The sequence below is a fragment of the Pongo pygmaeus genome, chromosome 16, assembly GCF_028885625.2.
Source record: "Pongo pygmaeus isolate AG05252 chromosome 16, NHGRI_mPonPyg2-v2.0_pri, whole genome shotgun sequence".
Lineage (NCBI taxonomy): Eukaryota > Metazoa > Chordata > Mammalia > Primates > Hominidae > Pongo > Pongo pygmaeus.
Window position 1 is genome coordinate 62,975,124 of NC_072389.2, and position 25,331 is coordinate 63,000,454.

The 25,331-nt window shown below is 42.8% G+C and overlaps 1 protein-coding gene across 2 annotated transcripts in view; it reads left to right on the plus strand.

The window, feature by feature from the left end:
- MYZAP (myocardial zonula adherens protein) overlaps positions 1 to 25,331 on the plus strand; it is a 97,623-nt gene that overhangs the window by 22,563 nt on the left and 49,729 nt on the right. For both annotated transcript variants that reach the window (XM_054451086.2, XM_054451089.2), the window contains exons 3-9: positions 3,725 to 3,880; positions 8,347 to 8,439; positions 12,536 to 12,649; positions 16,617 to 16,769; positions 19,349 to 19,474; positions 20,544 to 20,672; positions 24,621 to 24,700. In XM_054451086.2, coding sequence (XP_054307061.1) covers positions 3,725 to 3,880; positions 8,347 to 8,439; positions 12,536 to 12,649; positions 16,617 to 16,769; positions 19,349 to 19,474; positions 20,544 to 20,672; positions 24,621 to 24,700 — 851 coding nt within the window. The remainder of the gene's footprint in view (positions 1 to 3,724; positions 3,881 to 8,346; positions 8,440 to 12,535; positions 12,650 to 16,616; positions 16,770 to 19,348; positions 19,475 to 20,543; positions 20,673 to 24,620; positions 24,701 to 25,331) is intronic.

Genomic DNA, 25,331 nt, shown 5'->3' on the forward strand with positions numbered 1-25,331 from the left:
GGAAAAGAAGACAAACTATGCCCTGGACTTGCTGGAATTTACAGTTGATAGGGAAGTAGGCCTTCCCCACACAAGGATACTGACATACACCAACAGTCGCTGGGCTGCTGCTGTGGCGAGTGTCATGGGGAAGTGCTGTGAGAGTGGACTGAGAAGACCTCAGAGGTCTGAAGAGTCAGGGAAGGCGTTCTTGATTCTTGAGGAAGCGACATTTCAGTCCAGCAGTGCAGATTGAGGGAACAGCACGTGTGACTACCTTGAAACAAGAAGGAGGCTGGCTCCTAAAGGAACAGAAGGGAGGCAGTGAGGCAGGTGTGGGGTTGGGGATGGGTGGGGGATTTGGAAAGAGCCCCTCATCCTGGGCCTGCCTCTTCCAAATGGCCCTGGGACCTGAAGGCAGGCTCTTGGCTTCCTACAGCTGGAGACCCTGGGATGCTACATGGAGACGTGAGTTCCAGTTCCTCTCCTGACTGTAGCATTGTAGTGAGAAAAGAGCTCCAATTTGGAAAGACATAGGCAGGCACTCGCAGGCTGTTATGCTGGAAGAAGAGAAGTTGTACTATTTACACAGTAGGGTCATTGTAAGGATTATAGAAAATATTATATATTTTATTATATATTATATATAATAAAATCACCTGACAACAAATTTCTTCCCCTTCCTCTTTCTTCAGTAACTTTCTTCTTCACTTTTCCTGTCAGGGCCCATCAGCTCCTTGGGCTGCCTCAGAAGTCCTTTCCCCTGGCGTGGCAAGTGCTGATGGCCCTGCTCCCCAGCGGGTAGAGTCCTGGGGCTGTGCCCTTCCTGGGCCTTTTATTTAGACCCTGACGTTTACACAAATGATCAATTCAAACATAATGCTTTTTTCTTTTTGCCAAAAAACACTCAAAGTCTACAAAAGAACATAAAGGAAAAAGTGAAATCTCATTTTCCTGAGGAAACTGTCGTTAGAGATCTGGATTCCATCCTTCTAGATGTTTTACATACACAAACACACAGTCTTAAAACAAAAAATGAAAATTTGAAATTTACGATTTTTCACTCAGTGTATCTTGATCTCTTTTTGTGTGTACAACTTTGAGACCTGGGCCACTCGGGAGTGTTCCACAGACCTCATTGTTCCTGGCATTGCTTGTGTTTTCCCCGCTCCGTGGCGGCCTCATCTCCCTGCCTGGCCCAGGGGCAGGATCCTCTGTGTCCCGCCACCTGAGTTTTCCTGCAAGCCAGTCCACCTCTGAAAGCCTTTGCTTTGCAGAAATGCATTTCACCAAAGCCTTGTGTTGTCATCGGCTTGTTTTTTAGGAACTGGGTGGAGTCTGTGACTGAAGGATCTTGCTTTTGTTTCCTGGTATTTGGGGAGTTTCATTAGAGCTTTTCCTCTTCCTGGTTATATGTCCAGTAAATTGGGGATAACTTAATGCCAGCTTGTGACTCTGCTGCAAACCATTTAACAGCTCAGTTACCCAAACTTAAGCACAAATGTAAGGATAGCATCAGTGCCTTTGGGTCCCAGCTGTAAGGGACTCAGGGGGAAGCGTTTACCAGAAGCAAGTACAAGGAATCACAGCCCCTTGCATCCCATCTCTTCCCAAGTCTGGGAAGAAGGGCAAGAAGCAATGGTTGTAGAATTTTCTTACTTTTTAAAAAGCTTACATTGAAATGAAGCAAAACAAAACAAAAAACAAGCAATATAGAAAGGTATAAAGAAAAAGGCAAAAGTCATCCTGATCTCTAGCGCCCCTACCCCACCCACAGTTCCTTCCTTAGAGACCTGTAAGGTTAATCATCATCACATAGCTTTCTAGACCTTTCTTTGATTTTGCAAGCTTTGAAAGAATGGGATCATAAAGTACTTACTGTTCGGCCACTATGAATGATTTTCAAATGCAAATTAAAGTTTTGTGTGTTAAAAAATATTTTGTGGGCCAGGCAAGGTGGCTCATGCTTGTAATCCCAGCACTTTGGGAGGCCAAAGCAGGCAGATCACTTGAGGTCAGAGATTTGAGACCAGTCTTGCCAAGATGGTGAAACCTTGTCTGTACTAAAAATACAAAAATTGGCCGGGCGCAGTGGCTCACGCCTGTGTTCCCAGCCCTTTGGGGGGCTGAGGTGGGTGGATCACAAGGTCAAGAGATCAAGACCATCCTGGCCAACATGGTGAAACCCCGTCTCTACTGAAAATACAAAAATTAGTTGGGCGTAGTGGCGCACTTCTAGTCCCAGCTACTCAGGAGGCTGAGGTAGGAGAATTGGTTGAACCCGGGAGGCGGAGGTTGCAGTGAGCCAAGATTGCGCCACTGCACTCCAACCTGGCAACAGAGTGAGACTCTGTCTCAAAAACAAACAAACAAAATACAAAAATTAGCCCATGTGGTGGTATACACTTGTAATTCCAGCTACTTGGAAGACTGAGGCAGGAGAATCACTTGAACCCGGGAGGTGGAGGTTGCAGTGAGCCAAGATGACGCCACTGCACTCCAGCCTGGGTGACAGAGTGAGACTCCATCTCAAAAGAAAGTGTTTTTTTTTTTTTTTTTTTGAATACATGGCAAGAATCTCTGTGTAAAGGCAGTTGAAAAGTTAGCAGGACAACAGAATTACCCTTATGGAATTTGGGTTTCTGTGCTGTGGGATTGTTGAGGTACCTGGGTCAGCCCCAGGGAAAACTGGGAGAAGGCCAGTTTGTCTGAAGTCTCAGTCCTTGATCTCGGATTTTTTCTTACTTCTGTCCCTTCCATGTTGTGGAGGTCCCTACTCTGTCCCCCTGCATCTAAACATAGCCTGCAGTATGGGGAGGTGCCTAATGTCTGACAGAATCACAGAGCCAGGCTTGAATGTAGGTGCGTGTCCATAAGCAAGTTGCCTAACCTCTCTGAACTTCAGTTTTCTCAGCTATGAAGTGGAAAGGACAGAAAGGACAATTGCTGTGTCATAGAGTGGTTGTGAACATTAAATATGCTTAGGAATATTTCTAGCCTATAGTAGGTGCTCAACGAATCTTAATTTCCCCCTTTCCTGCTTGCTAAGCCTTCATTCTATAAAGGTATGTTAAGGCTTGGACATGTTACTGTTTCTCAAGGGTATTTGCATTTCAACAATGACCAAAACTTTAACTGAAGGAATTAAGAACCAGCCAACAGGACTGGGAGGATCCTTTTGGGCTGAAGTCACACCACCTCTTCCTGGCTTTTCAGAAATATTTCATGAATGGTCACAACAGTTTATATACTAACACTACCCCCTTTTCTTAGAACTTGGCCCCAGGACCAGCCCGACCCTCAGAGGACAGTTTGGCTGCTAGATGACTGGCAGCCTCAACCTTGTGCATTGTATTTAGTGATGAGGTTGAAGTCATATGGAGAAGCTGGGATGAGGGGAAAGACAGCATTATTAAGAGCATGAGATTTCAAATGCTTGCTCTTCTTACTAGGACAACGCAAGTTCATCTGGTATCTTTGTGGGAATTACTCCTAGGTGAGTGGACAGGCCCTTATAGACATTAGCAAAGGGTGCTCTTCCTCCGGGGTAAAAGCAGCCCAAGCTATGCCAAATCACCTTGGTGAGCAGAGACCAGGTGGGATTTTTGCTCCCTCTATCTCCACTGCCAGGCAATGAGTGCTGGGCACAATTTGCATAATCATACACAGTGGGCCCATTATTACAACTGTTTGCGTGAAGCCTAAAGAGTCATTATTCTTTTTCTCTTTTCCTACTTTCTTTTAGCATCTTGACCTGAGCAATGGAGAACCTACCAGGAAACTTCCTCAGGGTGTTGTTTATGGTGTGGTGCGAAGATCAGATCAAAATCAGCAGAAAGAAATGGTGGTGTATGGGTGGTCCACCAGTCAGCTGAAAGAAGAGATGAACTACATCAAAGATGTGAGCCATTTAAGAGTTTTTGTCCCCCCATCTGTATTCTTTTTGTAGCATGCAAGAGGATGGAGTTGGAAGCATTGAAGTGAATGTAATAAGGCATTTTGAAAGAATTCTTAGTGTTATCATTTTGGCTGGAAATATTTCTGTGTATCTTCATGGTAATGTTAAAGTACAGATTCTGCAAGGAAGGAAAGGCTGAGCTTCTGCTGGATGGATGTTACTAGGTAAGTATACTCAGGAGAGGAGATGGCTTCCTCCTTCCATGTAGGATTTGGGGGCTCTTGAGTGGTTTTTCTTTATCACACTTACCAGTCCCAAATTCATCCCTGGCAAGAGGAATAGGAAGACTGTGGCTGATTCAGATCAATCAGTTGGGTTGAAACAAATGCTAGGAAGTCAACCACAATAGACTTTGTCCAACCAAGCCAATCAATGCCATTTCCTTGTATTTAGTAGTTTATTTCCTATCTTTTAAATTACATGTTCTTTTGAGAAAATTTGGGAAATACAAACATGTATGAAGAAAATCACTCATAATCTCACCATTCAACCAGAGCAATTGTTAACATTTTGGAGTATTTTCTTCTTCTCTCTCTCTCCATTTCTTTTCATTCCATCCTGTGTTCCCCTAGATTGACTGATTCCCCTCTTGACCAAACCACGCAGCTTATATGGAAGAGGAGATGGGCTGCTCTGACACTGATGGGCTCACATTACAGACCAGTGGCTTAGAAAGTGCTTGCAAGAGGCAGTGTGGGGCCGGGGAGTCAACCCAGGCCTGTGAGCTCACAGAACTTGCTTTGAGCTCCAGCTCTGTGTCTGGCCCAGCAAGTCAATTTTGCTCTGTGCAGGCTTCAGTCCTCATGTTGAGATTGTGGGGGTTGGCTGGGCTTTGATACCTAAGGTTAAAAACACAGCTCTGTGAGTCCCATTTTATTTTGTGGGTTTTCAGATAAGATGCAAACTCACGATGTCTTCGCTTTTGTGTGAGTTTTTAAAAAGAACATTTCTTGTTGAATTTAAAAAATAATAAATGCTTAGCAGAAAATATGAAGAAAAGCCAGAAAAATTGACACACGTATACATAATGTATATGACAGCCACCAACCCCTCCTGGTTATCCCACCTTTCAAACATAATTTTTAAAATTTATTTTATTGTATATTTTTGAGACAGGGTCTCACTCTGTCATCCAGGCTGGAGTGCAGTGGCAGAATCACAGCTCACTGCGGTGGCACAGTCACAGCTCATTGCAGCCTCTACCTCCCCAGCCTCAAGTGATCCTCCTGCCTCAGCTTCCCAAGCATCTGGGACTGCAGGTGTGTGCCACCCCTCAGATAATTTTTTGTAGAGATGGGGTTTTGCCATGATTCCCAGGCTGGTCTCAAACTCCTGGACTCAAGTGAACCTCCCACCTCAGTTTCCCAAAGTTCTGGGATTACAGGTGTAAGCCACTGTGCCCAGCCTCCAGACATAATTTTTAACCATTCAGAATATTCAATTCCTGAATTTCCTGTTAAGAATAGCTCAGACATTTTAACTTTCTTGTATTTTTTTCTCAAGGAAATACATAGACCTTCCTCATTTAAATGCTCCAGAGGCATGGCTCCTCCCTTAGTAACCTTCTAAACAAGAGTCCAGAGTCCCAAATTGCCCAAGACAAAGACAGGAGGAGATGTTGGCTAATCCTGAGCCGTGGATGACATGTGCCAAAGTCACGTGACCTGAAATTACCACCCTCCACTGTGATCTGCAACTTAAAACTAACTTTCAGGTCCCTCCTACCGTAGGTGGCTTCAGTTCCATCCCTGGCCTGGTCGTTGCAGTATTTGCCTTTGGGAGGGACACACAGCTCAAGATTCCACCCACTCACCACAGGGAACAGCACAAGAGCCAGCTCAGGGCCACACATGAAAGCCGCTCTGCCTGCCTAGAATGAAAAGTTGTACTTTTTTTTTTTTTTTTTTTTCAGACTGAGTCTCGCTCTATCACCCAGGCTGGAGTGCAGTGACGCGATCTTGGCCCACTGCAAGCTCCGCCTCCCGGGTTCACGCCATTCTCCCGCCTCAGCCTCCTGAGTAGCTGGGACTGTAGGCGCCCGCCACCACGCCCGGCTAATTTTTTTGTATTTTTAGTAGAGACGGGGTTTCACCATGTTAGCCAGGATGGTCTCGATCTCCTGACCTCGTGACCCGCCCGCCTCGGCCTCCCAAAGTGCTGGGATTAAAGGCATGGGCCACCACACCCGGTGAATAGTTGTACTTTTAACATCATTTTCCCAAAATGTTTGTAGTTCATGGCAAGAAAGTAGACTCTATTTTTAGAATTCATATGGGGAAGTCTTGGGATCTTGACTCTCCCTTCCCTCAAGTCTCCACCGATATCCATGCTGTCTCCACCTAATAAACATGCTGTCTAATTTAAAACAATGTGCTTCAAAATTTAGCCTTCCAATACTATGTCTTAAACACTTACATTCTAACCAAACTGCTATCTTTAGGCCCTTCCTAAAACAGAAATTCTGGAGTGTGCTGGAGAAAACTCCCTTGAGACTTCCTGCCCTATTTGAGGGTTCCTGAGTACTTTCCCCATCCTAGGGACACCAGAAGAAGGGAGGAGACAGGGACTGTTTGTAAGGTCTTTTGTTGTGTTTTTAAAGTTTTTAAGGTCCTGCTGGCCCTCTGAAAGTAGTACTGTAGAGAAACTTGAACAGCGTTTGTGTAAACTAGTGTTTTTGGGATCACTTGAACTTTTGTTATATTTACTGCCTTGCGTGTTATTGGTGATTACTGAGAAACTGACTTTCAAATTTATGGGCTCCCCAGGGTTCATATTTTACTTCCTTCCATTCCACATATTTAATTGCTCTTTGGCAGTCAGAGCAGATAGAGGGAAAATTAGAGGTTGCTTTTTGGTTTCTTTGGTCCTCTTAGCCATGAGTCTGTTAAAACACATTCTACTTGTAAAAACATGTGATGGGAAAAGGGCAAAACTTTGCCCAAATGTCATTTGAGGGTGATAGGAGAATTTCAACAAACCATTTTTTCTTCAGAGTTTATTTGGCTAATTAATATTTATTATGATAGTTATGTGTAATTATATACAATTTTATGTAATTAATATATAATATTAGCATATATTAATATATTATATATTAATATCTGCCTATATATTATGTATATATTGTATACATAATTTATTATGTATATTTTGTATACATACTTTATTATGTATCTATTTTGTATACATAATTTATTATGTATCTATTTTGTAATATATACAAAATATATATATACATATTTATGTATATATACACATATGTATATACACACATAATGTATATATACATATATGTATATACACACATAATGTATATATACATATATGTATATACACACATAATGTATATATACATATATGTATATACACACATAATGTATATATACATATATGTATATACACACATAATGTATATATACATATATGTATATACACACATAATGTATATATACATATATGTATATACACACATAATGTATATATACATATATGTATATACACACATATATACATGTATACATATATGTATATACACACATATATACATGTATACATATGTATATACATACATATATACATGTATACATATGTATATACATGTGTATACCTATGTATATACACACACATATACATATATGTATATACACACACATATATACATATATGTATATACACACATATACATGTATACATATGTATATACATGTGTATGCATATGTATACATATATGTATATACGCACATATATACATGTATACATATGTATATACATGTGTATACATACATATACACATACGTATATACACGTATATACGTATATATACATATATACATATATATATATAATTTATTACGTATATATTTTGTATACATAATAAAATTATATATATGTAAGTTATTTGGATAATTCCTAAGTAGTTTCTAACTAGTTGTTGGGGGTGACCTTCTCCCTTCATTTCCTTTCTTGTTCTTAAGATTATTTTTATGTGGGGTCCTTCTTTCTTTTTCTGTTTTTTGTTTTGTTTTGTTTTTTGAGATGGAGTCTTGCTCTGTCGCCCAGGCTGGAGGGCAGTGGCATGATCTCGGCTCACTGCAAGCTCCACCTCCCGGGTTCACGTAATTCTTCTGCCTCAGCCTCCCGAGTAGCTGGGACTACAGGTGCCCACCACCACGCCTGGCTAATTTTTTGTATTTTTAGTAGAGATGGGGTTTCACCATGTTAGCCAGGGTGGTCTCGATCTCCTGACCTTGTGATCCGCCCGCCTCAGCCTCCCAAAGTGCTGGGATTACAGGCTTGAGCCACTGCACCTGGCCGGGGTCCTTCTTTCTTCAGAGTTTCTTAAAAGTTTTAGAAATCTTGTATGAAAATGTTATGGCTTGATCTCTAACTAGTGTCTTTGTGGGCTACAGGTGAGAGCCACTTTGGAAAAGGTGAGAAAGCGAATGTATGGAGACTATGATGAGATGAGACAGAAGATTCGACAGCTCACCCAGGAACTATCAGTAAGTCATTATTTCAGTTGCTTGGAGATAGGGAGGCATGGCAGAGCTCAGAGTGGTCCCTCAGTGGCTAGTGCCTAAAGATATTAGAGTATCTAGTGTTCTTTATCAATAGAATTATATTTTAAATAAACTGAGAAAATTTTATCACAGAATGAAATTTATTACCTAAAGGGAAATTTTTGTGGTAAGAATAATCTTATTCAAATTCAAAGCATTCTCACCAAAGTCAAGAGCAAAACAAGGAAGCCAGCTATCAGTATTATTATTTAACATTGTTCTTGACATACTAGCCAAACAAGAGAAATAAACATATAGGTTTAAAAATGGCATAGGTAGATGTAAAACTATCACTGTTTACAAACTATATGATTGTATACCTGGAAAGCTCACATGAACATGAAATGATGAAAGAAAAACTACTACAAACAAATGAAGAATTCGTTATTTGTAGCAGGGTATAAAATTTTATACACACACACACAGAGGATATAAAATTAATATATAATATACAAAGAGGTTTCAATATACAAAAAATTCCCAAAATATCATCAACAGAAAAATACTACATACCTAGGAGTCAACTGTAATAAGTGGAAAGAAACACCATGTGCTTAGAAAGGAAGATTCAGCATCATAAGATCCATGTTACTGTACCAACTTAATATGACCCAATAAAAAGACAAATGGGTTTTGTTTTTTATAAGTGGAGTAGGTGATTCTAAGGTTTATATTGAAAATTAATAAAAAGAGTTGGGAAAATAGTGGGAAAAAAGAGCAATGAGAGGGAGTAGCCTTATTAAATGTTAAAAGAAAGTGAAAAAGCCTCAGAGATTGCAACAGTATCGTACTGGCACATAAATAGACAAACATCAATAAAAAATACTCCAGAAATGTACCCCTATATATGATAAATGTAGCATCTCAAAAAAGGAAGGAAAATGGACTAGTCAATATGTGCTGTTGGGAAAACTTATGTGCTGTTGGAAGTCTTATACCAGGCTAAATTCCAAAAGTATCAAAGATTTAAATGTGAAAAATAAAACCCAAAAGTGCCAGAAGAAAAATATGTGTGAATTCATTTATACCTTTGGGGTAAGGGAATGCCTTTTCTTATTATGATGTAAAATCCCAAAACCATGAAAAGAAAGGCTGATAACTTTGACAACTTTAAAATGAGAAACTCCTGCTGGTAAAAATGTCAAAGTCAAATGACTGGGAAAAATTATTTGTCCTTCGTATCATACATAATAGGCTCATTTTCTGAATATTGAAAGATCCCCCACGAGTCAAGAAGAAAAAGGCTACAACTTATAAAAACAGGCGAAAGATTTGTAACAGGCAATGTATACTAAAGGAAAGATGGAGCGCTCTTTTGTGTATGACAGGATGCTCTGCCTCACCTCATCGTCAGATAAATGCAGGTTAAAACCATCCCATGATATAATTTTTATCTATTAGACCCATCAAAGTGCAAGAGTGGGTCAGGACATTGTTCACAGGCCTGTGGGCAAACAAGAGGGTTGCTGATGAAAATGCAATTTGCTATTACTCTTACAGAGAACAATTCAGCATTATCGATCAAAATTACAGATGTTTAGATCCTTTGACCCAGCAATTCTGTTCCTAGCATTTATTCTACAGATAGACTTTCACATATGAGGAAAGACATAAGGATAGATTTATTTATTGTAGCATTGTTTGTAATAGTAAAACAATTGGAAACCTAAATGTCTATCAAGAAGGGGAAAGTGGCCAGGCACGGTGGCTCACGCTTATGATCCCAGCACTTTGGGAGGCCGAGGCAGCTGGATCGTTTGAGGTCAGGAGTTCGAGACCAGCCTGGCCAATGTGGTGAAACCCTGTCTCTACTAAAAAAACAAAAATTAGCCTGGCATGATGGTGCAGGCCTGTAATCCTAGCTACTCAGTTGGCTGAGGCAGGAGAATCACTTGAGCCTGGGAGGTGGAGGTTGCAGTGAGCCAAGATTGTGCCACTGCACTCCAGTCTGGGTGACAGAGTGAGACCCTGTTTCAAAAAAAAAAAAAAAAAAAAAAGAAGGAAAAGTAAGATAAATGATGTAGCTCTACAATAGAATATATGCAGTTGTAAATTAAAAGAAAAAGAAAAAGCAAGTAAGCCCTTGAAGGGGAGATACAGAAAGATGTAGATGATGAAAAAAAGCAAGATGCAAGAAAATATGTAGGAAAAAATTGCTACCATTTGTATAAAACAGGAAGAGAAGATAAGCATATCAGGATTGTTCTGTGTGTGCACAAAAAGTTACTAAAAGGATAATCCAGAAAGTAACTAACAACTGTTTCTAATTGGGAGGCGGGGATGGACAGGGCGGTAAATGAGCAGGGTGGTAATTTTTTATAAAAATATAAAAGTAACTTTATACTTTTTAAATGTTTGCACCATGTGAGCGTATTACCTACTCAAAAATTTAAGAAAAATAACCTTCCTCTAGTTTAGCCAAGCTAATGCTTGTGGACATTTAAAAAAATTTATTATTAATATTCCCAAAGATAAAAGTCCCTGTCTATATGACATACCTTCCATAAGAGTTAATATCTGTGGGAAAGAAGGGCAGTTACAACAGTTGTGCATTAGAGTTCAACTTATGGCTGGGCTGTGAGATTCGGTGCTTAAGTAACACCTACTACCTTGATTATAGGAGTGGGGCTAAGTAAATGTATCTCACTACCCCATTCCTTGATTATAGGAGTGGGGCTATGTAAATTTATCTACCTAGCCCCTTCCTTGATTATAGGAGTGGGGCTATATAAACATATCTACCCAGCCCATTCCCACTGGCATGTGGAAGGACATTTGTGAAATTCTCACCTGCTTATGGAAAGTCATTCTGCCATGACTGTCAGACACCAATGACTGTCATCAAAGCCAAAGAATTGGATTTGCAATAGATGCATAAACAAGACTCTGCTCCTCGCTTTCCATCACCATCTCCTGCACACCCTCATTTTCTCATGCTAGAATTGTCCCAAAAACCCTGTCTCTCTGCCTTCTCCAAGCCATCCTACCTACTGCAGCCAGATTAACATTGCTAAATTATTGCTATTGAAACGTACTGCTGAACACAAAGCTGCCACATGCTCCTGGGCCTGGCTTGCTGCTTCAATTCTGTCTCCACTCCCCAGAGGGCACCTCCTGCTCTGCTGTGCCGGGGCTGCTTCCTGCTGCTCCCAGAGGCCACACTGGGGGCTTTCCTGGGGACTTCTACCCTCAGTCCTAACTGTATCTAGCCTCTTGCTAATATCTAGGTCAAGACTGGCCTCTGACTCAGACATGTTAAGCACACACACCCAACAAAGACAGCAGCAACAACAGCAGCAACAAAACACCTCTTTTTTTTTTTTTTTTTTTAAATGAGACGGAGTTTCACTGTTGTCACCCAGGCTGGAGTGCAATGGCACCATCTCGGCTCACTGCAACCTTGGCTCACTGCAACCTCAGCCTCCCAGGTTCAAGCGATTCGTCTGCCTCAGCCTTCCACGAAGCTGGGATTACAAGCGTGGGCCACCATGCCTGGCTGATTTTTGTATTTTTAGTAGAGATGGAGTTTCACCACATTGGCCATGCTGGTCTCGAACTCTTGACCTCAGGTGATCCGACCGCCTTGGCCTCCCAAAGTGCTGGGATTACAAAAACAACTCTTGAGAATTGAGTGAGACCAGAGCATATTCTCTCCATGGTGACTACAAAGAGCAAGGTGGTTGCAGAAGTTATTTCAACTGGGTTCTAGTTCTAGGAGTGCCACTTCTGAGCTGTTTGACAGTGAGCAAGTCACATAACCTCCCTGAATGTTTTCTTCCTTGCAAAGGACAACGTTCTGACTCCGGCACAGTGTTGTTGAGAGGGCTAAGCGAGGGTCTGTGAGTAAACACTATCCAAAGGAAGATGATTCTTGCCCTTCTCTCTGGGTCATGCAGATGTTGACTTTTAATTTAAAGCTTTACTTTAGACATTGTTGAAGTAGATGTGGCTTCTAACAGAAGAAAGTTCCAGCCTAACTGAAGATTGTCATGAACGTGTAGGGATTGATTTTGTGTGACTGTCTCCTCAATCTGTCCAGGTTTCCCATGCTCAGCAGGAGTATCTGGAGAATCACATCCAAACCCAGTCGTCTGCCCTGGATAGTTTTAATGCCATGAACGCAGCCTTGGCGTCGGATTCCATTGGCCTGCAGGTACTCATCTGCTTACTGCTATGACAGGGCAACCCAGCTTAATCAAGAGTGGGGCCTGTGCCTTTGTAGAAAAATAAGTCACAGAACATCCTCAGCTCATCATTCAGAATTCTTTAAGCAGAACCACTGTGAAGACTGTGCCCAGAAGACAGTGTAGGAAACTGAAGGAAGCATTTCCAAGCTGAGATTCTAAGGCTTTGTTTTTGCTCTCACTGAAAAGGAAATTTAGACCCTGAGTTTAGTGTGAGAGATGTCACTTGCTCCAGCGGATACCCGAGTGGTCCTCAGCATCAGTGCCTAATGCCACACATCAGCCCTCTTCCTCCAGCCCCAGTGCCACAGGAAGTGCCACCTAATCACAGAATAACACAGACTTCACCAAGGACAATCTGTACTCCTTCAAGGCAAGCAATATAAAAAAGGCCTGTAAACACTTTTTTATAATTAGAAATTATTTTATGTCAGAAAGAATTATGGATGTTCCACGTCTTGTAGTAGCAGACAGGGAAACGGAAAGACCCAGTATCTTATATTTGTGAAAATGCATGTTGTTATCTCACTTTGAGGGATTGTTTTCTTGGTTGATTTGGTTTACTAGGAGCTAACCATTCAAGTGCTTCCCATTCCTACTCTTACAAGTCCCCTAACATGCAAATTAACTTGAATATGTTCAAAACAAAGCATTATATGTATTTGAAGTAGCTTCCCTTGGTCTTCATTTCCAAATATATGAACAATAGTTTTTACCTCTCTTCCAAATGTATTTGGCTCTTATCTTTTTACCCTCCTCTCAAAAGTTCCAAAAGCTATTTCAAATCCTTTCTGGTTCTATATAAGTAATTTACTAGATAAATACATTTTCATGTTGGGATTCTCCACTTCCCCTAATTCTCTGATAACAGTTGGTATGGCAGCAATGACAACAGCAAGGCTCGGCCACTGTCCTAGAGTGGGTCCGGGTGGCCTCGTGTTTGGGTTTGTCCGCGATGCCCATTTCTGGTGGGGCCTCTGAGTCCCACCCTTTTCCTGGCTCTCTTGAGTGTATGCCAGCTTTCCCCTGGCCTCAGGCCAAGCCCCACTGGGTCTGGTTTGCTCAGTAGCCTTTGTTTTCCCTTCCTCCTGTGGTCAGAGGGGCTTGCCAAGGCTCCCTTTCCTCCCCTTTCGGACGCCATCTTATTCCCAGCCCACCAGCAAGGGCTTTATCTCACCTGAGTTCAGACTTAGTTGGTATTTGTACTACATCTCTGGTTTTTCTTCTGAAAAAAATATATATTTGCCAGTATTTTCTGGCAATTCTTCTGCTTTGCCATCTGGCCAACACTCTGGCATTTACTGCAGAGGTCAGCTGTTTGAGCTGGGCCAGCTCTGACCCAGGCACCTTGACTGATTCCTAGTTATCATGCAGGCTCTCAGTCCTGGACAGCCAAAGGAGCCTTATAGCTAAAACCGCTGAGAGAAAGACAAAGAGAGAGACAAAGGGGGGCGGGGGGAGGGGAGAGGAGGAGGGGAGGGGGAGGAGAAGGAGAAGGAGAAGCCATCTCACAGCAGGAAACTCAACCCACTAGAGGAAGAGGGCTGATGCACAGTGTTAGGCACTGATGCTGAGGACCACTTGGGTACCTGGTGGACCAAGTCTGAAGAGAGCTGGCTTCTTCCTTATGCAAGATCCCAGCCTCTTCCACTGGCCCACTCTATCCACTTTCATTATTATTGACAGGGAGACCATATCCTTGGTTTGATTCCATAGAATGTCAGAGCTAGAAAGAACTGAGAGGATCTCTAATCCCTTTGTTTTATGAAAAACAAACTGAGGCCAACAGAGAGAAATGACATTAGTAAGATGCCTACCTAGTGACAGAGCCAGGATTAGAAGAATCCTGGTCTCTTCGGCCAGAGTGTAGGTTTTTGTATGGATACAAGAGTAGAATCTGTGAAGCCAGTGGGGCTGGGGGAGTGGGTGGCTGGCCTAGGTGGTTTCTAAAGCCCCTTGAAGCTCAAATATTCTGTGACTCCATGCTTCCAAATGGCTTCAGTATTTCCTTTAGTATCTAATCATCTCCTTCAGAAATTCTTTTTCTTGATTCAAGTAGGTTTAGGAGTGAAAGGCTTATGTTGTCCAAAGTAGAGGCTGAGGAATTGAGGAAGCTTCAGAGACTGATCATCTAGATAAGAGCACAGAGGTGTTAGAAACAGTGCCCAACAACAGGGTTTTCACATCTTCTAATGTGAAGTTGTAGATGACTGGGGACATAGTAGAAGATGCCTTTCCAATGGCAGGGATTCTATGGAGGCCATTTATCTCTAAGGAGAGTTAACCAAGTAGAAACCAAAGCAGTAAATAGCAACACCATTTTTTTTTCTTTTTCTTTTTTATTATTTTTTTAGAGATGGGGTCTTGGTCTGTTGCTCAGGCTGGAGTGCAGTGGTGTGATCGTAGATCACTGCAGCCTCGACCTCCTAGGCTCAAGTGATCCTCATGCCTCAGCCTCCTGGGTAGCTGGGGCTACAGGTACACACAACCATGTCTAGCTGGTTTTTAAATTTTTTTTGTAGTTGCCCAGGCTAGTCTTGAACTCCAGGCTCAAGTGCTCCTCCCATCTCAGCCTCCCAAAGTGCTGGGATTACAGTCATGAGCCATCACGCATGGCCAACACTATTGATTTAAACATCCTTGCTTCAGTGTGGCCTGGAGCAAAAATCACTTGTCTGCATTACCAAATTCTGTTCCTTAGTACTTCTTTATTACTACCTTTCTCTGCCTAAGGGAGGAAGGTGAAATGTTTGCAGGTATGCGAGTATTCTCAGTCATGTTGTCACTATCCTGGCAGGCAGTCTAGGGAGGAAGTCTAGGGAGTCTAAGGGAGGAAGGTGAAATGTTTGCAGGTATGCGAGTATTCTCAGTCATGTTGTCACTATCCTGGCAGGCAGTCTAGGGAGGAAGTCTAGGGAGTCTAAGGGAGGAAGGTGAAATGTTTGCAGGTATGCGAGTATTCTCAGTCATGTTGTCACTATCCTGGCAGGCAGTCTAGAAGCACAGAAGGGATAGCTCTTTTAAGAAAAAGAGGAGGCCGGGTGTGGTGGTTCACACCTGTAATCCCAGCACTTTGGGAGGCCGAGTCAGGTGTATCACAAGGTCAGGAGTTCGAGACCAGCCTGGCCAATATGGTGAAACCCCATCGCTACTAAAAATACAAAAATTAGCCAGGCATGGTGCCAGGCGCCTGTAGTCCCAGCTACTCGGGAGGCTGAGGCAAGAGAATCACTTGAACCTGGGAGGCGGAGGTTGCAGTGAGCCGAGATCGCGCCACTGCACTCCAGTCTGGGTGACAGAGTGAGACTGTCTCAAAACAAAAAAAAAAAAAAAAAAGAAAGAAAAAGATAAAAAAAGAGGAATATCTCTATTCTATGAAGCTCATATTTTGTTTTCTGATTTCATTGTGGCAATTTGGGAAATACGGAAAAAATAAATAAGAAAATAGATATCCATAGCTCTGTCACATAGTGAAAACTATCATTCAGATTTTCTCCTAGTCTTTTTCCCCCCAGTGCATAAACATATATTTGAACCAATGCTTATAAGTATTTTTCAAAATGGGATTGTACTATACTTACTATTTTCAAAAGCTGTTTTTTTTTCCCATGTGAAATGATGTATTATAACACTTTTCCTTGGAAGGACTCCATTTTAATCCATTTCCATCCATCCTAAGCAGTGGCAAGTGGTGTTGGCAGCAGCTATGGGATGGTATGGGAGAGGCTTTCCGTCCCTCTAAGCTATAGGGGCAGACCTCTTGGCCACCATGGGAGACCCACAGTCCCTCATAGCACAGGGTCCCAGACTGGCAGCTGCTGTAGCCTAGGACAGCTACCCCAGTGGTTAATGATAAGGGGATGCCCCAGTGCGTGGTGCAGCCCATGTGTTTTCACGCCACCTGATCTGGTTTGGTTTTTATTTTCATCCTCACAGAAAACCCTCGTGGATGTGACTTTGGAAAACAGCAACATTAAGGATCAAATCAGAAATCTGCAGCAGACGTATGAAGCATCCATGGACAAGCTGAGGGAAAAGCAGAGGCAGTTGGAAGTAGCGCAAGTTGAAAACCAGCTGCTGAAAATGAAGGTGAAGTATAAAAGCCTAGATTTATTTTCTATGAACCTTTCTGCTCTTTACTTCTCCCTTTTCTCTTCACATCTTCAACCTTTCCATTTCCTTTTTTCCATTCTCTTCTTCAATGGATTTTTTTTTTTTTTTTGAGACAGAGTCTTGCTCTGTCACCTAGGCTGGAGTGCAGTGGCACAATCATGGCTCACTGGAACCTACGCCTCCCGGGTTCAAGCAATTCTCGTGCCTCAGCCTCCTGAGTAGCTGGAATTACAGGCGCGTGCCACCATGCCCAGCTAATTTTTGTATTTTTAGAAGAGAAGGGGTTTCACCATGTTGGCCAGGCTGGTCTTGAACTCCTGACCTCAGGTGATCCGCCTGCCTTGGCCTCCGAAAGTGCTGGGATTACAGGCATGAGCCACCGTGCTTGGCCCAGATTGGGGCTTCTCCATAAATGCCCCCATTGGGCATGCCTTTCTTGGCTTCCAGTCGCTTCAAGGGCTCTTTAGACACTCACCATGATACTGTTGTTATGTTACTGAGAAGATGCTTGGGATGCCCACAGATCTGGGACGTCTGAAGCCTTCTAGATCTCTCCCTTCACTGTTTAGATTTTCTTTGAGGTCACAAGGCCTTTCTGTTTGGCTTGACAATAAAGAGCTGAGCGGCACACGATTAGCTGGTACTTGGGCTGTACCCCAAGTACAGTTTTCTCAAGAAGAAAATTGGTGGGTGACTAGGGACACTGGGAAATGTCCCATTTGGCCCCCTAGGCTGGGAGCATTCCTTAGCTGAACTTCTAATGCCCTAGAGGCATTAGTCCCCCTCCCAAATTTAAACCGTGGATAGACTTCCTATCCGGTGACAGGAGCAGATGCATGAATGGCTCCTGGAGGGCACTTAATGAATTATATCTTGGATGAATTCCTTTTGATGTAAGTCTGTGGTTTGAAAATTTTGCTCAGCACAGACTTAGGCTATCTTATGGGTAGCATATTCACATAGTTTATTGCTCAAAGCAGAATATGTGAGGGAGTGAAAGGTGGTACTATTGGTAATTTAGTTAGGGAGACAAACTGGGAAGTGTGGGCCCCTTCACAGGGGTGGGCTGGGTGGGGAAGAGGGGCTGCCGGTCCGCCGTCCAGTCTCTGTATTGCCACCCTGGGGATCTGCTGCCAGTTCACCTGGCCTGCCACAGCCATGGAACAGATCATCTCCTCTCTATGTTCACTTCTAATAGGGCAGCTCTTCTTTTCCATATATTGCCTTTCTCAGTAAGAGTTACTTTGGGGGTGAAAAAAGTTTATATTGCTAAAAAAGCCTGAAATTACTGATTTAAGTATTTTTTTTTCAGCTTAGGGGATTTATTCAATCGTTCATTCCACAAATATTTATTGAGTGTCTACTCTATGTGTGTGTCCTGTTCAGTCGTGTTGGTTCCAGAGGTGCCCTGTCACCAGGCATCTGGGGACATCATTAGGCTGCTTGGCAATCTGGCTGCTTCCCTGGAGTCCAGGCCTTTAATTCCAGCCCACAGTTGCCCATTTTAGAGACTGATGCTTGTTTCCATCCTGACAGTGGAGTTAAACAGGTTTTTCCTACTCCTCCTATTTTACTCCCCCCCCCCCCAAAAAAAAAAAGCTTCAGGAACTCAGGGTATGTTACATGACCTGGATGCAGAGTGAACGGGCCTTCAGGGACAGAGCCCTTCCAGCAAGCTGTGCGTGCACTGCAAATGGAGCGCACAGCACACAGGGTCTCTCTCAGCTAGTCGTAAGCTCTTCTCAGGATTTTCCACTTTGGGACTTCTTGGTGCCAACACTTGCCCACTGATGAGAAGGGAGAAGTCAAGGGCGTCAAGAGAGACCTGTCACATCTTGGAACTAAACATCATGTAACCTATTGAGTTTGAAGAATGCCTCCCTTTTCCAGAGTTTAGGTATGCAGCAAACTCAGCTCTCTGCAATAGGCAATAACCTGGAAGGAGGGGATAAGAGCAAACCTTCTGCAGCATAAAATCAATGGCGGGAAGTCTGTTTGTGAGGACGTGGCCTGGCAAACAGGAGGCACCAGCAACCACCAACCTAAGCCCTGCCCACCTGCAACTCCACTGACTTTTTCTCACCTCCTAAGCCAGGCCTGCTTGAGCACTAGGGGTGCCAGCTTAGTGTTCCCTACTCTAGGTTGGAATGTTTCCAAAAGCAACGTTTAGGAAAGCACAAAGGTGTGGAAAGGGTGAGTCCAGATTTCTCCTTTGAGCTTAGCTGGTCTTACCTAGAAACTGGCTTGGCCAATGCAACTGATGAGATTGCATAGAGAAATAAGTTTCTACCTTTTGAAAAAGTCACTCATGTGGAGCATACCTTTGTCCTGAGAATGGCCCCAAAATTCGTGTGAAATGCCACTTTTTATTTTTCTGTGGCTCTGCTCACCCCTCTTCCTCTCTTTCCCTGTTAGGTCTTGCTGTGTCTCTCTGCTGCAGAACTCAGTGGATGGGCTCACTACCTCTGTGAGTCCCCACATGAAATGCCCAGTGGAAGCTGCCAATTCCGCTGGGCCCTGCAAAAGCTGTCGTTCTGAAATGAGTCTCGTTGTAGGTGGAATCGTCCCAAGAAGCCAATGCCGAGGTGATGCGAGAGATGACCAAGAAGCTGTACAGCCAGTATGAAGAGAAGCTGCAGGAAGAACAGAGGAAGCACAGTGCCGAGAAGGAGGCTCTTCTGGTGTGTGTGTTGTAGCTGCCGATGTAAACTTACCGGGAATTGTTGTTCATTATTGTTGGTGATGTATACATAGTAGTGTTTATTCTTAGAGGTGGGTTAGTAGGCTCAGCCATGGGTAAGGGATCAAGGAATTATTCATCTGCTCATTCACTCCCCTCCCCTCTTCCCCTCTTCCCCTCTTCCCCTCTGCCTTTATCCATCCCCATCCCTGCTCAGAATAGCCCCTTGTCTCTGTCTCTAAATACACACCTTTTTCTAGCTCATCTGACAATTTGCCAGCATCTAAGCAAACCCTGGGCTTGCCCGCAGCTGTGCCCTCCCTCCCTCCATTTGCTTCTCTCTACCTGAAATTTCCTCCTTCCCTGTCCTTGATCTTGCCTAAGCTCCCTAAAAGCCTTAAATGCCACCCTCTCCATGCCTGGAGTCTCTCCCAGTCATGGAGCCAGAAGCATTATCTGTCCTTAGGAAGCTCACTCACTCTCTCTCTGCTTTTACTGTGGAATTCTTTTATACCTGCCATTAGAGTGGGGCTGTGCATCTCACATCTTGTCTTTTCCAGGAGATTATAAGTTCCTGAAGGCAGGGACTCCATGTCTGGCTCATCTGTGTCCTTAGAGGCTTAATAAATGTTCTGATGATTGACTGGGTTTTCTTGTTAGTAATGAGCTGATGTATTGCATTATGGGAGAAGGATCTGGGAATTCTGCATTCAATTCCAGATCTGGTTCTAATTCCCTTACACTTCTGGCAAATACAGTGACATTCTGAGCACCTACTCAATGTTATTAAACATTTGTAGGCCTCTTTTACACCTTTTGGATATAAAGACTTCAGGGAAAAAAGGGGAAAAAAAAGTAGTGAAACCCATTAACCAGCCACACGATGTATCTTTATTCATAGGTGAGAACCAGAACCATGAGGCTGAGTTTGTGATCTGTGAGACACTTTCAGGTTCCAAGGTCATGTTTTAAAGAGAAATTATGATCTAGCAAGGCCAGAGCTGCTTGGATTCCGGTGAGTAGCCTCGGTACTCCATGCCTGTACTTAGGAGAGTATATTTCTTTTGCAGGAAGAAACCAATAGTTTTCTGAAAGCGATTGAAGAAGCCAATAAAAAGATGCAGGCGGCAGAGATCAGCCTAGAGGAGAAAGACCAGAGGATCGGGGAGCTGGACAGGCTGATTGAGCGCATGGAAAAGGTAGGACACAGCGTTGGGCCTATTGCCCACGTGCCCAAACTTTTCCCTGTAGGTCCATCTGAGATACGAGAAGCCCTGGATATGGATTCTTCTCACCTCCAAAATTTGCAATAAAAAAAAAAAAAGATGAAGCTATAAAATAAAGTATAAGAAAGTCCAACAAAGTTCTCATTTTTCCCATGGTAACTATTTTGATGCTTTAAAAAAATATTATTGTGAAATTCTTTAGAAAAATTAATATTTTAGCAGCCTTGCTTTGCCGGTGCCCCAGGCGTGAACTTAGTTTATCCATTGAATTATCAAGCCCTATTTAGGTGTTACATCAACACAGCAACCCTGTTGTTTCTGGGGCATGTGTCTCAAGGGTTGGCTTTTCCTTGACACGCTGGGGACTTAAGGGAGTGGGCAGGCCCCATTTCTCTAGGTGTCGTAAGCAGGCTGGTGAGTGTGGTGGGGGAACCTGAGGAAGGCGGGAGCTCAGCTGGGATAATGAAGCCTGTCTAGAGAAAGGGAAGAGGCTTGGAATTAAGTAGGAAGTGGAGGAAAGGGAGGAAGTGGTGGGAGAAAGGAAAGAGGAAAGGAAGGAAGAGAAGGAAGAGAAAGGATGGGTGACCTTTAGCAGGTGATGGCTGACTTCTGGACCCAGGAGTTCAGGGCCAAGGCTGTGGCTGGTTTCTGGGAATGGCTCCCTGGCTCCATGTGAGTTTGCAGAGAGAAGTGACCTGCCAAGACCCTGACATTATTAGCACCCTGTGACTCATTCGGGATGCCGAGAATCTCCAATCTGATGATGGAAGCAGAGGAGGGGCAGCAAGAGCAAGGTCACTGTCAGGCTTCATGTGATGCTGAGAAGAGGTCGCCTTACCTCATGGTGTTTGCAGCATAAGCCCCTCTACTGTCCCCTCACAAGGCGAGGTGTCGCCACTTATGGGAACTGCATGAAATTCAGTTCTCTGGAGCTTCAGAGCTCACTGGGTGCTTCGTTTTAGCTCTTTAGGTTTTTACTTGGGAGAGACTTGGGCAAACTAAAGAGTCAATTACAATCTCACTTCTACCCCCTGGGAAAACAGAATCCCATCTTTTATTGAAGAGTAGGTGATTGGCTTAGTCAGGACTAACATTAGTATTGACCAGAGGGGGTGGTGGTAAAGATTGGGCAACAAGGGGGCTTTCTAGAACTTGGGTGAGCTCCCTCTCACATTGTTGTCCTCCTACAACAGCAGAAGATGCCAGTTAACTCAGATGCTGTCTCTCTGGGCAGCAGGTTTTTCTGCAGCGTAAAGAAGCAAGGTGAGCAGGCAGCATAGCGGGGTGGTCTAGGGGAGACGCCGTCATACAGAGAGACCACAGGTAGTGGTTATGAACATAGGCGTTAGAATCAGACAGCCTGGGGGTTTGAATCTTGTGTCTCTTTCTAGTTGTTTGCACTTACTTGATTTTTCCAAACTCAGTCTCCACTTCTGTAAAATGCTGATAATGGTACTTCTTATTCTTAGGGCTTTTGTGAGCAATAAATGAGAAAAATCCACGCCAACTGCTAAGCATAGTTCCTCGTATATAGTAAGAGTTCAATCATTTGTGGCTATGATTTTTACTCTGTTACAAGGTTGCCTAAGTGTCTACCCTCAGAGTCAGGTTGTCTTTAGCTCGACACATTTTATGCTTATCTTCATTGCTCTCTTGAGGTTCTGAAAGTTTCTTGTCTTTCTCCACTGATTTTCATGTGGAGCTCTCATGTGGGATAAATGGGTAGAGCTAGGAAGCTGGTAAGGCCAGCCCTCCCTGCCAGCATTTAGGAAACACAAAACCTTCCCCAAGTGGTGTTGGCTTCTTCTTTAGTGATTGGAAATTTATTGTCCTTTCTCTAAATCTTCCCTTCCATTTAGGCTAGAGAAATGCTCTATTTATTGAACTGACATTAGATAGGCCAATTTACACTGTTTCCTTTTCAGGGATAAATCTTTGAGAGCAGGAATCTGGCCAAATCCCTGTCTCACACTACATGAATGGCATGTCCCTAGGCAGGGCTGTGGCAGTGTACGTATCCTGCTCTCAGTTTTGGATTTTGCTCAAGGACAAACCATGTGCTTTTGAATGGCTTCTCTGCCATATACCTTAGTTTACTGTTTCTCTTGTTGAGCACTGTATTTCAAACACCTTTTTTTCTGATGAGTAAAAATCTTTTAAGGAGTGTTCTCTACCAGGGACCCTTCTGGGGAACAGATAATAGTCTATGCCTTAATCTGGGCAGTGGTTTCACAGGTGTTTACAAATGTAAGAAATAATTGTGCGGTGTACACTTAAGATTTACTGTACCTCAATTTAAAACAAATTTTAAAAGTGTGCTGTAAGTTAGACCTTGCTCTACTTTATGACAACCTTTTTCTTTTTTCTTTCTTTCTTTTTTTTTTTTTTGTAGAGAGGCATTCACTTGTGAAAGCTTTTATCACTGTTATTTCAGGGCTAATGTAAAACTTCCATCCACATAGGGGCAGGAGGAATGTTCTGCTCAGGCCAGGCCATAAGAATGTGCATTTGCTGTAGAGATTTAAAAACAGTAACAAAACCCCCAGTCAAAGTTGATCTACCTCTGTTATTTAAAATATTTCAGAGATAATATATTCTTCCTGCTCAAGGTGGACTGCTTCCCCACCCCTTTGGCCTACCTCTTGGTATACCACTGCTTACAGCTTCAGAAGTTGTGGCAGTTAAATTTTCAAAGATTTGCTTTTAATAATTTGGTAGAAAAGAGGTTTGGAATCTATGTAGCTAGTAAGAGTTTGTTGGGTGGAATTTCCGAACATAAAGATGAGGAACATTAGTTCTTAGAGAAGGACCTAAAGTAAAATAATCTCCCAGTTAGTGAGCGGGATTTGATAAACTTCCATTTTAAGGAAATTTGTTACACTAACATCTGTAATGTATTTTTAGCACAATTTCAGTTATGACGGGCACCATGTTTTTATGAACATTTTTCAGCTTTGTCCAAAGAAATGATTCCAGACTCTTTTTTGGGCAAACTTCCAAATATACGTATATATAGCAAAGTGTACAAAGTGCATGGCTTGGTGCATGTATGTTTCCTATTGCTACCATAGCAAATTTCCACAAGGTTAGTGGCTTAAGACAACACAAATGTATTATGTTCCATTCCTAGAGGTCAGAAGTCCTAAAATCCAGGTGTTGGCAGAGCTGGATTCCTTTTGGAAGCTCTAGAAGGGAATGCACTTCCCTGCCTTCTCTAACTTCTGGAGGCCACCTGTACTCCTCAGCTTGTGGCCCCCTCCTGCAGTTTCAGAGGCAGTAGCAGAGCATCTTCCAGGCTCCTTCCCTCTGATTCTAACCCTGCTGCCTCCTCCTTAGAAGGGCCCAACTGGATAACCCAGGATCTCCCCATTTTAAGATCCTTAACTTAATCACATCTGCAGAGTTCCTTTCTCCATGTAAGATAACACATAGGATTCAGGAATCAGGACATGGACATCTTTGGAGGGCCATTAATCTGACCACAACATATTTTTACAAGTGAATACACCTGTGTAAACACCACAGGTTAGAATATAGGATATTGCCAGAATTCCAGAGCCTCTTTTCTTGATGATTCAGAAAATAATAAAGAATTTTGCAGTATCACAAGCCACCAATTTAAAGTATTGATTATCAGTATTTGGAGCTATAAATTTTCACTGAGCCTGGGCTGATGGAATACTTTGGAAAATGAATCTTGAATGGTTTTATTGGGGATGTTTTGTCTCTGACCCATAAATATATCTATAAATAACAACAGACTTGGAAGTTTTGAGCCTTGTTTGGGCTTTGCTGAGCAGGTGTGTAAAACCCAGGGGGTGTCATATAGACTTGGACTCCCTAGTGGTAGAATTGCTAAATAGACATTCTCTGTCAAACTTGGGATCCATTGATTAAAATATCAGTTTCTGTTTGTTTAAGGAACGTCATCAACTGCAACTTCAGCTCCTAGAACATGAAACAGAAATGTCTGGGGAGTTAACTGATTCTGACAAGGAAAGGTAAGACGTAATGCCTTTCGTCTTGTAATGGATTTAGGTTGTGGACACGCTGTGTTTTTATGACTTCATTTGACCCTTGCATTTTCATTTGTGTGGTTGTCCCTTATTACAGACTTAAGCATACATAACATTGGGCTGAGAGTTTCCAATATGGAACAAGTTTCTTTGGAAGCCTCCAGCCACATCTTGCAGATCATGGCTGGTTGTTAGTGTAGTGGAACACATCAAATACTTTCACAAGTGCAAAAGTTCAGTCTATTAATATTCTCCATCGCCTTGAACTCCACAGGATACACCTTGTTGGGAAAACTCATCAACTGTGACTAATACCATTTGCTTTGGAAACCAATTTTAAAACATCTTTCTTTGTTTCCAAACTTTGCTTAGTAAAACCTTGCATTATCCTCTGGCAGTGAGTATATAAAGCCCTACATGAAAAACATGGAATAGTATGCTGTCTCTTCTAGAAATCAAAATGCAGAGAGGCCATTCAGGGGTCTCTAGTGAAGGAAAACAAGGTTGAGATGATTTGAGTGTTTTGGGCAAGCGACTTAACCTCCCTGAGTCTTGCTTGTGCCACATGGAAATTCATCTTTAAACGGGGGAGACGGGTATGATGGTGATAACAGTG